The sequence below is a fragment of the Lichenostomus cassidix genome, chromosome 6, assembly GCF_008360975.1.
Source record: "Lichenostomus cassidix isolate B80296 chromosome 6, HeHo_3.0, whole genome shotgun sequence".
Taxonomy (NCBI): Eukaryota; Metazoa; Chordata; class Aves; order Passeriformes; family Meliphagidae; genus Lichenostomus; species Lichenostomus cassidix.
Window position 1 is genome coordinate 11,799,608 of NC_139487.1, and position 15,365 is coordinate 11,814,972.

Consider the following 15,365-nt stretch of genomic DNA (forward strand, 5'->3'; position numbering starts at 1 on the left):
AAAGCAAAGAAGAAATGTGCAGTTGTTACTTAGATACACCACCTATATATTCATCAAACTGCTTTACTCATAAGTTTCCTAACCCATTCTTTATTATATTCAGTGGCTGAAATTATCAGCTTCAGTCACCAAGGAGAAAGCTGTGAACAAAACATTACATAAGCTTGGCCTGCGTTTTCACCTTTTACAAGCTACTCATAAAAGTTAATATAACTTACTATCTCTTTGAGAAAGTTGTAAGTATATGCATATATAATAAATGTTTAACCTTACTGTTTCAAGCATTAAACACATTGTTTATTAGGCCACAATTCACATACTACTACTAATAATAAATACGTTATTTACTATTATATTACTTATACTATTACTTATTATACTATTTATACCATTGGTTATTATTAGCCAAGTGTACTTCTACAAAAAATAGAGCTGAAACCCCATGTTGTCAAATTTATAGCACCCTGTCAGACAAAAAAATTCCTTTAAACAGAAAGCACAGATAAAGCGAAAGCCCACCAAGGCACGCTTCGCCTCAGAGCTCAGTAAGCAACACCGGCAGCTTCCCTGGCCGGCAACAGAGCGGGCTGGGCTGGCATCTTTCCTGCCGGGGGCAGCGCGGGCGGGAGGAGAGGCAGAGTTCCCGGGACGGGCAGAGTTCCCGGGACGGGCAGAGTTCCCGGGATGATGAGATCTCCCGGGACCGTGAGGCGCACGCGGAGCGCCGGCGGAAGCGGCGGGAGGGAGGCGAAGGGCAAAGGGCGACCAGAAGTGACGAAACCGCTCCGCGGCCATCCAGCGGGGAGGGGGCGGGGCCAAGCCGCGCCCCGGGAGCCGCAGCCAATCGGCGCGGGCGGAGGGCTGCGCGCGCCGCCCGAGGCCGCCATCTTGTGGGAGGGCAGAGGCGAAGGGCAGAGCGCGGCCGGGACGGCGGTGCTGAGGTAATGCGGGGCCGGGCGGGGTCGTGTTCGGGGCCCGGGCGGGGTCGTGTTCGGGGCCCGGGCGGGGTCGTGTTCGGGGCCCGGGCAGAGTCGGGTCCTGGTGCTGCCGGGCGGGAGGATAGCTGTCCGCGGCGCTGGGGCACCCGCGACCTTCGGCCGCGGCGTCGCCTTCTCCGAGTCGCGGGCGCCGCCGCGTCCCTTCCCGGCCCGCCGGGAGCGCGGGGTCGCGGGTGCAGCCGGGCAAGGGCACCGGGCTCCTCCGGAGAACAGGACCCGTATGCTGCCTTCCCGTCCTCGGAAGGGCGCCTCGGCTCTTGCCCAGGCTTTTGCATCGGTCAGGCGCGAGAAAAGATGACCTTGGCCCTCCAAGGCTTTGCCAGTCGTGTGTGGCAAACTTTTAGGGGGCTGTTTATTTAAGATTTTTAGCTGTTGCGCAGTCAGCTGAGCTGACGCTTACCTGGTTATACGCCAGTGATAACACTGCTGGTTTGGGTTAGATGAGCGATAGATGACACACAGCAGCTGTGTTACTGCCTGCAGTGCAGTTCGGTGTGTCTGCTGCAGCATCTGCCGGGTTAGGGAGCTGGGTGGTGCCTTTGGGGTGAGGCAGAACATAAGCAACAAATGTTTGTTCTTAAACATAAAATCCTCTTCAGAAAACGGTATCTGTAAACATTAAAAAACCACTCAGCTTTTATTGTGCAGTGAAGCTTTCATTTGCTTATGTGCTCTTGGCACCTGTTTTGTACCTCAAGAGAGTGCTCTGGATGTGCCTGCTCCTTGTGTATATCCACTGCTTGTCAAATGTCCTGAAAGTAGATTTAGGAGCAGGCAATTGAATTATGAAGCTTAGTGTAGCGATTAGTTTGATTTTCCTACTGATCCTGTCCAAGTGACTTTAAATTAATTGACTGTTCTGTCCTGTTTGTTAGGACAAGCAGCCATGGCTGGCCATGACTCGGGATCTCAACACCAGTTCACTGGATTTCAGAAGTACTTCAATTCCTACACCATGATAGGCAGGAGGAATGTATGTATTATGTACATTGTTTTGTAGTCTCGTATAATGGTGTTTTCTGGGGCTTAGACTGAAATTAAATTTAACTTTTCTGTTTTCCAGTATGTAATAGCAACGTACACAGGTGTTGCACTCCTTGTCTTGTATTTCAAGTTTAGGCCTAAGAAGCAAACTCCTGCTGTGGCAGCTAATTAAGAGGTAAGTGGCTGATTTTCTTCCAGGACCAAAATGCTTCAGTGCCAGCTCAGAAAGAAGTGACAAAGGACAAGTGGCCAACAATATAGTGTAATGAGAGAGAGAAAGAAACACAGGCACATAAACTTCCTCCTTACCATTTTAAACCTCAAATAAACGCTAGCATCAACTTATTTGGGTCCATTCTGAATGAAGTGGGTTATTAAAGGGAGTACAGAAAGTATGGAATACAGTATTCTTGTTCTTCTGACATGGTGAATGAGACTATGGACAGAATGCAGGGAGGAAGGGTGAGCAGGGAAGGAGGAACAGAAGGATGTTGCAGCAAGGTATATCAAGCTTTGCCTACAGCTATTAGGTGCCTCTGGTGTGCCCTTTTGCTGTAAAATACGGATAATTTGCTTTGCAGGTTATTGAAATAATGAAGTAGTGCTTGAGGACTTATTTCTTGATTGTATTAAAACTCCCAATAAAGATTAACGCAGTGTATTTTGAGCACTGTGAAGGAGCAGCAGATGATGGAACTGTGTATGTTGTGCACCTGATTATTCAAGGCCCCAGCAGAAGTGACTAAACTTACATAGTAACAACCAAGTGTTACAAAATAACAGAGTCACTTTCTAATACCAAATTTTCTCTGAAATGGCATTTTGACAAAACCTATGGGCTGCCCCCATAGCCTGCAAAAAGGATTATAAAACAATAAGTTTTAGCATTGTTGTGTGTTAAGGGGACATCAGTCACTTCTTCCTGGGTGTGCTGAAATCTGCCTGCTCGTAACTAAAATAATTTGGGCTTAGGGCAGGGGATGCTCAGTTACCACTGTGCAAGACTTGCTATATTTGACCTTTCTTCTCTTGGCAGGTTGCTGGCATGTCTGAACCTCCAATCTTTGTCAATGTAACAGAAACTGATGACCTGTTGTGGCTAATAAAGTATAAATAATTACTTGTTTTATTGGAAATACGAAACGGTCCAAAAAAGCTAAGTGTGGCACTTCTCTTTTTTCCTCCTCTGTCAATAGTTATTTGTAGCAGAGATGGAGCATCTGATCATTACTGTCTTAACTCTGCTGCAGTTGTGACACATCATAAAGTGTTCTGAGCACCCAGCAGTAAACTAGGAAGGGCCTCAGCAGCACAGCCATAACACTGCACAGGGCCTAGAGCTGATCCAAGCATCTCCATGCTTCCATGTCACAGCATGCATGGTTTGCAGCTACCTGGTTTTTCCCACTATTTGCATCCCAAGCTAGTAGCTTACATGGAGACCATGACTACTTCTGCCTCTTGTCTTTGTTCTGTGCAAAATTGTCTGTATTTTGCACACAACCTCTTTGGTTTTGATGGAAAACCTCCAAAAATAGACTGACCCAGTTAAGGTATTTGAGCTTTTTCTGTTGCTGGCTTCTCTCGTGGAAGGAAGAAGGAAAATGGCTTAATCTGCTGATGTTAAACTCCCATAGCTCTGCACATTCCGAAAGTGACCCAAGTAGTCCAGTGCTTACTTTCCCTGCATCTTGCTAAAGGAGGTGTTCTGCTACTAAGGTGTGTGTTTCCTTCCTGCCCACCACTAAAGCTTGCCTATCACATTCTCCACAGCGCCTTTCTATGGCTCAATTAACACTTGGTACCTTCCTTAGATGTCACAGCAGTGCTGATTTGGGAATGTTATATGATACCATGCTTCTGCCAGCAGCAGGGGTTGAACCATGCTAAAGCTTGCAAATATCCTTCCCAAACTGAGGGCAGCAGGAGGTAGGAATGATTGCTGGAAAAAAAACGGAAAATAAATTACAGGGTCTTGATGCTATCTCTAGTTCCATTTTTTTCTTAAAGCCATTTTTGTATGTGCTAGGCCTGCTGAACAAATCTGGTCATCTTTCTCTCCTGACTGTTTGCATAGATGGCTTCAGCTATATTCAATTCCCCCCACTGAGTAATGGTAGTTGTACGAGTGTAATAACGTCAGGAGCTAGCACCTGTCACCTTCCTTTCAAACAGCATTTACATTGAATGGCTACTGATCAACCATTTCTGATTACTTTGTTTCTCTTAGCAGACTTGTCACAGTTACAAACACTGCTCTTGCTACCATTGCAGCCATCAAGGGAAGAAAATAATCTTCTTGTAACATATAGACACAAACTATATGGTTTTAGTATTTATTATAATATCAAAAGTATAAAACTGTACAAAATACAAAGGCAGAATGTGGCAGTGTTTTCTTTAAACTGTCAAAAAATTGTACTTAAATCTGACTGGTCATATTGAGAGCTAGGCAATTTTGTTGAGGTATCGTTACACAAATAAAAAAATCAAAACAATTAAGTTTTACCCTTTTTTCTGTGAAGATAATGTCTAGTTGAGCTTCCTAGTGAATTTCCCACATTTTATTTTGATGTACAATGCCTGTAGTATACCTTTACTCTTAGAGCAAGACAAAAGAGAGGAGGTAGTTCTCCATTTACTTGACCTTAGAAGTGACAAGTCTTGTTTTTATTTTCACTAGAGAGCCAGTAGATTGTTCAAGTGTCCAAGTCCTTACTGGGAAGTAATGAGGAACACAAAACAGATTCCCCTGCATACATCTTGTAAGAGATTAAAAACAAAAACAAACCTCAACCCACATCACCCTGGACCTGGCCTTTGGTGATGATGGTTTCTGCACAAAAACAGGGACATTCTATTTCCCATTGTTCTGCATGTTTTACTCTTCTTTAGAAATAGAACACAGCTTTATTGGTAGTCCAGAAGGACTCACTGGATACCATGTTTTTGTGGATAGGCATTGCCACTTCAGCAGACAAGCTGGTTTGTCAAAAGCAAACTGACCATACACTTATCCTTTCACTCTACTATAATGTTTCATCTTCTTAGCTAGCTTTATGCATTTTTTATCTTAAACTTTACACAGAAAGGACACAGGTTTTTAATATTCTTTTAGATCTAAAACAAAGGGTTTAAGTCCACTTTTTTAATAGTGAATATTTCAGTTGTGCCTCATTTCCCCTTTTTTATTTTCTCATACAATAAAGTATGAAAGTAAATAAAGTTCACATTGCGCTTTTGGTTGCTTATCACACTGACAGCAGTGGCTGCCTTGGAAAACAGTAACAAGGTCTGTGTTTTTGACACCTCAAAAGAGCACAGGAGTTTGAAATCTTTTCAGGACTTAGTACTTGGCTGCATACAAACCGTGCACGGAGCTTCGCGGCAGTTCCCCACAAGCATTGGGCTGCCAGGCCTGCTCCGTCAATGCCCTGGTTGTTGCTGTGATCTCACCACACCTGCTGCCCAGCCCAGGCTGTAGTGAATCAAACTACATTCTTCTTTCCTAAAAATGGACAGTTTTGCTTGTGTTTTGAGACTGATGAAACGTTTGCTAACCATAAATTAAGTGCTTAAAAAAAATCTGAGAACACATGTCAAGGCTGTTAACTTTTCATAAGTTTCAGCAGAGCTCAGTACCATCCCCAGACGGAGATGGCTCATTTCATATATACATATCTATGTTATCAAAAGCACCACACACAGTTCCTTCTTTTACAGCCACAATGTCTTGCCAATCTCCAGCATTTTCAAACTGCTGATAAATCTGAAACAGCAGAACTGAGAAACGTTGTTTGCATTAATGACACTTCATTCTCCCTGCAATGGACTCGTGGGATCCTTCTGTTTAAGACATTCCCCCTAATGTCACATCCTGAGGTCACTACTGCAATGACTTGGCACAGTCAGTCTCAGCTTCCCAATTTACTGTGAGCTGTAGGCTCCTGCAGCCAGCAGCAGGTTCCTGCGTGTGAAATGGAGATGAACAACTGGGGTTGATTTGGTCATGTATGTGCCCAGTAGCAAGTCCTGGGAGTTTTCAGGCAAGTTTATGTGTCCAGTGGCTGTAGTAAAGTCATCAGTTTCTAAATCTTCAAATGCTTTCACAGCATCCCACAGACGAACTGTGTTATCCATTGAACCTGAAAAGTAAAAAATCCCACAGTTTAAATATTTTATTAATAAAACAGTATTTAAAAAATGTTGCTGAGGAGCAAGTTAACAGAAATTAAAGCTCAGAAAGCAAAAGACTATAGGAAGCCTCATATAACATACTGAATGCACACATAAAAGTTGCCAGTGCTTGCTGCTTTTCCTAACCAAGTGATTGTACTCTGTCTTTCTCAATTTAAGAAACTAATTATATCACTCCTCTTCAGAATTATGGAATACAATGAAAATTTCACTGTTTCTGGTGGATTTTACCTGATGCTAAAATCTCCCCATCTCTACTGAATCTGAGTGCATAGACAGTGTCAGTGTGCCCTTTCAATTCGCCAACCATCAAGCCATGTCCAATATCCCACAGCAGAACTCTTCCATCTGTTGCTCCAGTAGCCAGGAATCGTCCATTAGGAGAAAATGCCAATGAATGAATTGGTCCCTATAACAGATATTGATGGGGCACAAAACACGTTAATTAAGTCTACTCACAGTCAATCAAGCTGTGTGCAGAACAGAATTGTTCAGAATCTCAGCACAGAAATAAAATCACTTTCACACTGAGTGATCCGCCTTTACCTTATGTCCAGTGAATATTCTTACACAATTCCCATTCAAAACATCCCAGAGCCGTATAGTCCTGTCTGCTGAGCCTGTGGCAATATAGTTGGAGTTTGGATGAAATCGGGTACATGTCACATCTGCAAGATGGCCAGCAAAGATCCGTAATGGCTGGTAGTGATCTGTTGCCCACAGACTGAAAAGAAAAGCTTTATTAATGAAAGAACCCTAAAGAAGTTCAGTATATGTGTCTGTTGGAGTAGCTCCAGAGGAAGCCACAAAAATGCCCAGAGGGCTGGAGCACCTCTGCTATGAGGAAAGGATGAGAGAGTCAGGGCTGTTCAGTCTGGAGAAGAATTGGCTCTGGTGAGACCTTATCGAGGCCTTTCAGTACTTTAAAGGGGGATTAGAAGAAAGATGGGGACAGACTTTTTATCAGGGTCTACTGTGACAAGACAAGGGATAATGATTTTAAACTAAAGGAAGGTAGATTTAGACTAGATATAATGAAGAAATTTTTGACAATGAAGGTAGTGACACACTGGCCCAGGTTGCCCAGAGAGGTGGTAGGTGCCCCATTCCTGGAGACATTCAAGGTCCAGTTGGATGGGGCTCTGAGCAGCCTGATCTAGTTGAAGATGTCTCTGCTTGTTCCAGGGCTGTTGGACTAGAAGGCCATTAAAGGTCCCTTCCAACCCAAACTGTTCCATGATTCTACAGTCTGTTGCACAACGAGGGGAAAAAAAAGTAATTGTGGAGTGATTTCTTACAAGTCAGTTTATTGAATTAGCAGGATGTTTTTTTTTTTTAAATATACTTTTCAGAATGGAGAAATAAAGAATATTCTGTCAAGTTTGTTCAACAATTAGAAGAGAATACGTCTAATGAAAGGGCCACATAGGAGGACAATCGTCCCTTTGGTCATCAGATAATATGATGTGTGTTGAAAAAAATAGAAAAACTGCATTAAAACATTTGCTTACTATTTCAATTGACATAATATTTATTTTTAGTAATAGGGTAGGCTAGAGTGTATCAGCTTATGACTTTCAGGGTTAATACACCACAAACTGACCCAGACAAGTGAAAAACACATCCAGTTTCTTACCGAGCCACTCTGTCATGTCCCCCTGACACGAAGTAATAACCATAAGGAGAGAACTGTGTATCCCATACGGGATAGTTGTGTCCTTTATATCCCACCAAACAAGTGAATGTTTGGAGACTCCACAATCTCACTGTGCCATCCTCAGAGCAAGACAACAGATAGTTCCTGTCACAGGAGAAAGTATAGCATATTACATATCAAACTCACACAGGGGCTGTAAAAACATTGCATAAGCACTGTGAAATGTTCATGATAGAACAAATGTCCCTGAGCAGCACCTGTTTAGCGTGTCACACATAAATCAGCATTTCAGTGGGATAGCCAGTTAAAGCAGAACCCACTCTTAGGCCCTTATGCAAAAAAAAATACACGATTTGACATTGATGATTAATTCTGATGGCACTTAATACTGAGGGGAATGAGGGAAAAAATACAAAAAACACACCACAGAGGAGGTCTTTAGCAGGTCTTCCGGAATTCCAGTTTCCTGAAAAAATTACTTGCAAATTGCTATTACTTGCAAAATTATTTTTACAAAAATCTTTTAATACAACTCTGAACAAAATTTCATGATTCCCTGAAAGAGAATTCATACCATGGTCACTAATTCTCAATTAATGATTATAGACTACATTTGTTCCACAAAGGTTTACTTCTCAGTTGTGCTTCTGTGGTGGTTGTTTCCTGACTAGACACAAGCAAAAGCAAAACCTGAGACATCTGAACCTCTGTTCTACTGTCCAGACTCCCATAATTACATAAAGGTTTTAAATCTCTTAAAGACACTGTTCCATACACTCTGAAAATAAAGTCTCAATAGAATATGAGAAACTTGCAAGTGCAATGATGTGCTACTAAGTCTGGTTTTATGTTTTGCAGCACTGTCAGTTATATCAATGCTGGAGTATTTTTCCTCTCTGTATCTCAGTTAATTAAAACCCAGCTTAAACTACAGTTTGCAAAACTGGAGTTTTGCCATCTAAGTCCTGAGTCTCCAAAATGGTGCTGGTATCCTCAGCTACAGCTGATTTCAGTAATAGCTGACAGAGCTCAACACCCTGAGCTTTATGAGCATTTACACAATTTCTTACAAGCTGCAGTAACAAGAACTGCTTTAACCTGGAAAAAGCTGCATTAAGCATATGTTCTCATTCAGTAGCATGAAATTAAAACTGAAGACAAGCAAACTAGTTAGCTTGTAAACCTTTACCTATCAGGACTGAAGCTGGTGCCATAGACAGGTCCACTGTGACCATATAAAATCTTCAACTCACTTGCTGTTTTCTCATCCATGATCCTCTCCAAGACATCGTCGGATTCTTTGTCAATGAGACTGAGGTCTGCAATATTTCAAAGTTGATGTATCAGAATATAACTGTCAGAAGTCCAAAGATAAATGTCATCATAACATCATCTCAGTTAAATATCAAGATTAATAAATGTTTGCACACTCTACAGCCTCAACTACAACACACAGTTACACAAACAGCAGAATTAAAGAAGGCTTGTTTAAATGAATTTGTGTAGGTGTTGAGCTAAAGACATTCTTTTCCATCCTTCTCAGAGTTCCCTCCTATCACTTCCCCCATGGCACCTCTAGTCTCTCCCCTAGATCACCTAACTCCAACTGTCTATTACACCCTGGCTAGTTCCAAGGCCTGTGCACTGACCACCTCACAACAGGTGTACATGACCAGATTTCTCATTCCTTTAAAAATGTTTCCAATGGTAGTATGTAAGATGTAATCATATATCTGTGCCCATATTGTTTCTTCAAAGTGAAGCATCTAAACCCTGCAAGCCAACTCTCCTGTCACAGATATCTTTCTCTGTTCAGGCAGAACACAAATGTCACAAGTTAGCCATGCTCCTATTAAGTGTTATTGTCTTAGTCACCTGCTGCTGTTTTCACACTACGTAGCTTTTTGGGAGTCACAGACCACACTCTGACAGTAGAGTCAGCAAAGCCTCCGACAATCATGCTGGAGTCATCTGTAATATCCACTGCAGTCAGACCCTACACACAAAATATTCATTTATATTGTTTGCATCTCCCATTACGCTTTTCAAATATTACAAAATCCTAAGAACTACTAAAAAGATCATTTGACTTATTTACATAAAAAGAGAGAATTCTTTTAAGATAAACATGAACATACGCAAATTCTTGCTCCATTATAAATAAAGCAATATGTATCAAACACAGATAATAGTGACAAATAGTATTGCTTTCCAGTATTGTGGTGCAAAACATCTACTGTGTTCTGCAGGATACACTTAGGGCCCCACAGGAAAAGCAAAAGAAGGAATCATGGCAAAATTGAAGCAAAACCATGGAACATGGAAATTTTATAGCTCAAGGAGTCTTTTAAAAATTTTTTGAACATTTTGCAACATAAACTTTATAATGTCTAATCCAAATACTCCAATAATGCTTGCCTACACTCTTATATCTTTTTTCTTTAGTAAGAGTGATGTTCATAATTTCAATTCCCTTTCCCATATTACCCAAACTCTTTCACCAACCTGGTAAGCATTAAGGAATGTGTAGAAACAGATGGAGGGCAGGCACTCTGGGCCAAGACGCACTCGTCTTGCAGCTTCCTTCATATTCATTACTTTATCCAGCTTGTCAGAGTCTTTCAGTTCAGGCAGAGGAATTCTACACAACAAGCACATATTTTTGCAAAGTAAAAGCACCTTCCTTATTGTTAATCCAAACAAAGAAAGAAACCTTTGCATGCAATCCCATACCTCAGTATTCAAATAAGAAACAAGAATTAGAAAAAATGAAAGACTGTGTAAAAGACTAACTAACGAGAAAGCGAGCCAGTAGCTTTCAGAATTTCAGACAGGTAGTGCAACAAGATAAATAATTGAGGGCGACCTAAAAAGACTAGTGGGTAACTAAGTAAAACTTCATCAAGCGGAATCTAGATTGACTTGAAGGGCAGTGACAGAGGGTTATATGCTAAGGGTTCCCTTATACTTTCCTTAGAAGTCTTATGGCTAAAGCTGTGTACAGCTGAAATAGCCAAAATGCTAAAAATGCCATGTGAACAGCAATGCAGATTTGACATCACAAGACTAGATTTTAAAGCCTTCTCTACACATTCCTTGGTACCTGTTTTGGGGAGGAGCATTAGGGTCCTGTTTTTTACTTTTTGACCCTACATTATCTTTTTTAGGTTTTTTCTTCTTTGGCTTTCCTTCCTCATTTTCTCCTTCTTCATCTTCATCATCCAAAGGCACGTCAAACTCTGGCTCTTTCAATAAGCCGAAGAAAACCTACGGCAAATAAAAAAACCACACAGGACAAAACAGTAATGCTGTTCTTACTGAAAATTAAATGTTTTAACAGTAACTTTTCAATGTAATAGTCCAACCAATAGAGCTGCCCCTTTAAAGCTGCTCTGTTTACTATTACAGCATATATTACTGCTTGGCCCATAATAAATGTAGTACATTCTGGTTTACCCAGCCAACTGATCTGGACAACCATAAATTCTTCCACCAACTCTTAGCCCTTCCTTAAAGCAGAATCCCCACCTCACCTCATTTATTTTTATAGTACTGTGGTCCTACACACACAGCTCTTCTAGTAACAATTTGGAGCAAGTCAAAATGACATCTGTTGTACAAAAGAAGAAGTCAAATAGGTGCCCATTTTAAAACTCCTAAGTAATTAATGAGTTTGTTTAAGTTTAGTTCAGTGGGCTGAACACAAGGTCATCTCTCAAAAGGGTTTAGCAGTTTGGTCCACCTGACAGCAATACGTCTTGATCTCTCAACTATCAACACCTCTTTGTACAGTTCTCTTCCTCTGTTCTGTTCATGTTGCCTTTCAAGATCTCAAGTTATGACTGTCAGTCTATACTAAGGTTTCTCCCTGAAAAACTCGAGGGATTTGTAAAAAGTACAACAATCTTCATCTCCTACCTTTGCTTTATTAGCCTCTCGTTTTGCCTCCCCAGCCAAGCTTCCAACCATAGCATCTATCTGTTGTTTACTGCGAGGCATTCCATCAAAGATATCAATGTAAAGATGCTCCTGAACAATGTTCCAGATCTGATTGTTCTGCTTCTCCTGAAGATGCCTCTTCAAGAGTTGGTAAGAGTCACGGGAAATGCGCAGTACAAACTTGCTTGTTCGGAAATCCAGCATGGTCTCATTACCTTTCATATGCTCTTTTTTGGTTAAGCTCGACAATACACGCAGGTCATCCTGATAATAGCACTCCTGATCCCCATGAAATCTATTGAAACAATTTAAGATATGAGAAAAGGTTTAGTCACTCCCCTTGTTATAAAATAGTTGTGGCAAGGGACTATTTAACTATTTACACAGCCATTTTTGCTGACCATTTGAACGGAAACAACGTTGTCCTTTTGGATTGAAGTGTTTCACAATTGGTCTGAATCCACAAAACAAATTAAATTCTATTTTCTTCTCAAGTGATAAACAAGTGAAACATAGTAAGAGTACAGAAAATTATAGATTACCCAGAAACTAATTTCTTCAAGCTCATTTGAAGAATTTCAATGTACATGCTATGATCTCAGCAAATATTTATAGCATTCATTACTTTGGCATCGCAGTGAAATTTTCCCCTGCTAAAAAATGACCCCACAATCTTTCTCTAAAGATGTAGAATCTCTTCATTGATACTTCTGCAGCAAGGAGCCCATCAGCACACTATTAATATGGTTCAAAATCTGCCAATGGGCAGTTCAGTAGTTTGCACATCTTTCTAACAGGAGATTGGAAAAGAATTTAAGAATAGTTACTGCAACCTGGGGCACTGTTAATTCAGATTTCAAATCCCTTCAACTTTAGAGAAGAAAAATAATAAATACCTACAAATATATACATAAATCTGTGCTACTATAGCTCACAGATTTATCCAAAGTAGCAAACACAAAATAACGCAAATGTACAAATGAAAATTCACTACCTTTCAAAAAAAGACTTTGCCTCACTCTCATGTTGATTGTAGACCAATTCCAAATACATGTGCACAAACAGAGGATAAAAGAGCTGAGACAATTCTGCCCGATGACAGTCCAGAGAACACTCAATGAAGTGTTTCAATCCACTGTAGTATTCCTCATACAGCGTCGGGTCCCCTTGCTGGTTGTAGGCTGACAACACTGCACTCACATCCGGCTGATCCTCCACAACCACGGCGCCTCCGACTGCAAAAGCACCAGCCAACAACAAGAGCTGCTCAGACAGTCTGGAAGAGCCAGCAAACAAACAGTGGCCACAACCCCCGGTCAGGTGAGCAAAACACGTTCTGTGCCTGTTTAGCACCAAGTCTAAACAATACAGGTGAGAGCCCATTGGTCCAGCAGCCAATTCTCCCAGCACCTCCAGCAGTTTTTTGGACTTTCCCTGCCACCAGTTGCCTGTAAGGTACGCACTTAGTGCCTAATTCAGCCAGGATTTTAAGTGTGAAGGAAAAAGCCACTAACATCACCAGAATGAGTTATTTTACTGCTAGGGCTAGAAATTCTTAAACAAGGAGCAGAATGTTTTGCTTCCATTTAACAAGCAAGTTAAGTACTTTAAGTGAACAATTCACCAAGACCGACACACAACCACCACAGAGCAAGGACACTTAACACTCTGGCAGTTCTGTTCTACACAGCAGTCATCATACATTTCCATTGTTTTGTCTTTTGTATAAAAGTCATCTCATATCTGGCAATGTCAGAAACAAGCTAACTTTATGCTGTACACTCACTGGAACTCAGACTACCACTTTCTGAAATTTCATTATTCTGTAAAGGTGCCTCACAGAACACCTTGATTAATAATACTTAGAATTAAATTACCCAAAGGATATCTCAAGTACTCAGAAACTCGATAAAGAAATGCAGAAAGCCTCATCCACAAATACCCCATGGTTCCTTCACCAAAATGCAGCCTGTACATCAGATCTCTGTTCTCATCCCTGCGGCCAGACCCGGGACAATCCCCACTAACCATAACGGAAACCTCCTGTTTCTGCTACTCCGTCAGTTGGAATGGGACACAGTGACAAGAGGGAGCACTTCTCACTTCACAGAGCTCCCTGCAAATACGAGAGACACCCTGTCCTTGGTCCCTTGCTCCAGGAGATCCGGATTTCTCCACGGATTGTATGGGTAAATGACACCTCTACAGACCCCCCGGAAGGCCGGGCTAGACTGTCGGTGCCACGACCTGACACCCACCCTTGTATCCCAGCACCACGGAGAGCCCGCGAGGCTGCGAGCAGCACACGGGCTCCCCACTTCCCGGGTTCCCGCCGGGAGGAGGGACCGACTCCGCAGTCCCGCGGGCCTCACCTTTCGCCGGCGGCACGGCTGCAATTGCGGCCACCCCGGGGCTGGAAGTCGCGACGGCGGCGACGCTGCCTCCTATGGCGACGGCGGCAGCGCTGGTGCCCCGGCCGAGCAGCGCCTCGCCGGAGTCCGCGTCGCTCGAGCCCCCCAGGAGCCCGGCGCTGGCGGGGCTAAGGGCGGCGGCACCCAGGTCGTCGCCGAGCAGGCGGGCTTCGCGGCGTAGGATCTCCTCGGACTCGCGGAGGTTGCTGCGCCGCAGGAACTGCAGCACGGCCACAAGTGTCTGCCGGTCCAGCGCCGCCGGGGAAGCGGCCGGGCCCGGCGCCGCGGGCTTCGGAGGTGCCGCATCCCCACCGGCTCCCGCCGCCTCTCCCTCCGCTGCGACGGCCGGGGCGGCGACGGGAGCGGCGGCAACGGCGGCGGGAGGCACCGCGGGCGGCGGCGGCGGCGTGCCCGCCTCGGGATCCGGCTGCGGCGCCGCCACTTCTGCCGGCTCGTCATGCAGCGCCGCCATCTTGCGCCGCCTTCCATTCGCCGGCCGTCAGGCGCGGCCGCCCTTGCGACAGTGAGGGCAAAGGAAGGGCACTGCAGCCGCTGCCTCCACAGGCACCCGCGGCTTCGTTTTGCGACGCTGGTGGAAGCGCTTTGCGGCAGGCAGGGAGCGGTGTGGGCAGCAGTACCGCGCCGGGGTGAGGCGGGAAGGTTGTGTGCTCCCGGAGCTCCTGGCGTACAGCAAGGGTGGTCTTGGGGGAAGGGGTTGTGTGCTCCCGGAGCTCCTGGCGTACAGCAAGGGTGGTCTTGGGGGAAGGGGTTGTGTGCTCCCGGAGCTCCTGGCGTACAGCAAGGGTGGTCTTGGGGGAAGGGGTTGTGTGCTCCCGGAGCTCCTGGCGTACAGCAAGGGTGGTCTTGGGGGAAGGGGTTGTGTGCTCCCGGAGCTCCTGGCGTACAGCAAGGGTGGTCTTGGGGGAAGGGGTTGTGTGCTCCCGGAGCTCCTGGCGTACAGCAAGGGTGGTCTTGGGGGAAGGGGTTGTGTGCTCCCGGAGCTCCTGGCGTACACCAAGGGTGGTGTTGGGGGAAGGGGTTGTGTGCTCCCGGAGCTCCTGGCGTACACCAAGGGTGGTCTTGGCAGTGTGTGCGCTTAGGGGCTGTGCGCCCAGTTAAGTTAATTACGGTTCGGCCACTGAGTTGTCTAGGTATTTCTAATACTGCTTCTTTTATTCG

The 15,365-nt window shown here is 44.1% G+C and overlaps 2 protein-coding genes across 2 annotated transcripts; one reads left to right on the top strand and one right to left on the bottom strand.

Annotated features, from left to right (window-relative positions):
* Positions 1-835: 835 nt before the first annotated feature.
* ATP5MK (ATP synthase membrane subunit k) lies at positions 836-4,480 on the top strand. Its single transcript, XM_085064919.1, has 4 exons — positions 836-941; positions 1,874-1,971; positions 2,062-2,157; positions 3,019-4,480. Exons 2-3 carry the CDS (start codon positions 1,885-1,887, stop codon positions 2,152-2,154), a joined length of 180 nt encoding a protein of 59 aa, XP_084921045.1. The 5' UTR covers positions 836-941; positions 1,874-1,884; the 3' UTR covers positions 2,155-2,157; positions 3,019-4,480.
* TAF5 (TATA-box binding protein associated factor 5) lies at positions 4,305-14,695 on the bottom strand. The gene is made up of 11 exons (XM_085064917.1): positions 14,148-14,695; positions 12,770-13,010; positions 11,755-12,070; positions 10,940-11,103; positions 10,342-10,477; positions 9,712-9,832; positions 9,026-9,155; positions 7,816-7,980; positions 6,726-6,903; positions 6,411-6,588; positions 4,305-6,127 (listed from the first exon to the last, which is right to left on the bottom strand). The coding sequence occupies exons 1-11, from the start codon at positions 14,656-14,658 to the stop codon at positions 5,910-5,912; spliced, it is 2,358 nt and encodes a 785-aa protein (XP_084921043.1). The 5' UTR covers positions 14,659-14,695; the 3' UTR covers positions 4,305-5,909.
* Positions 14,696-15,365: the final 670 nt, after the last annotated feature.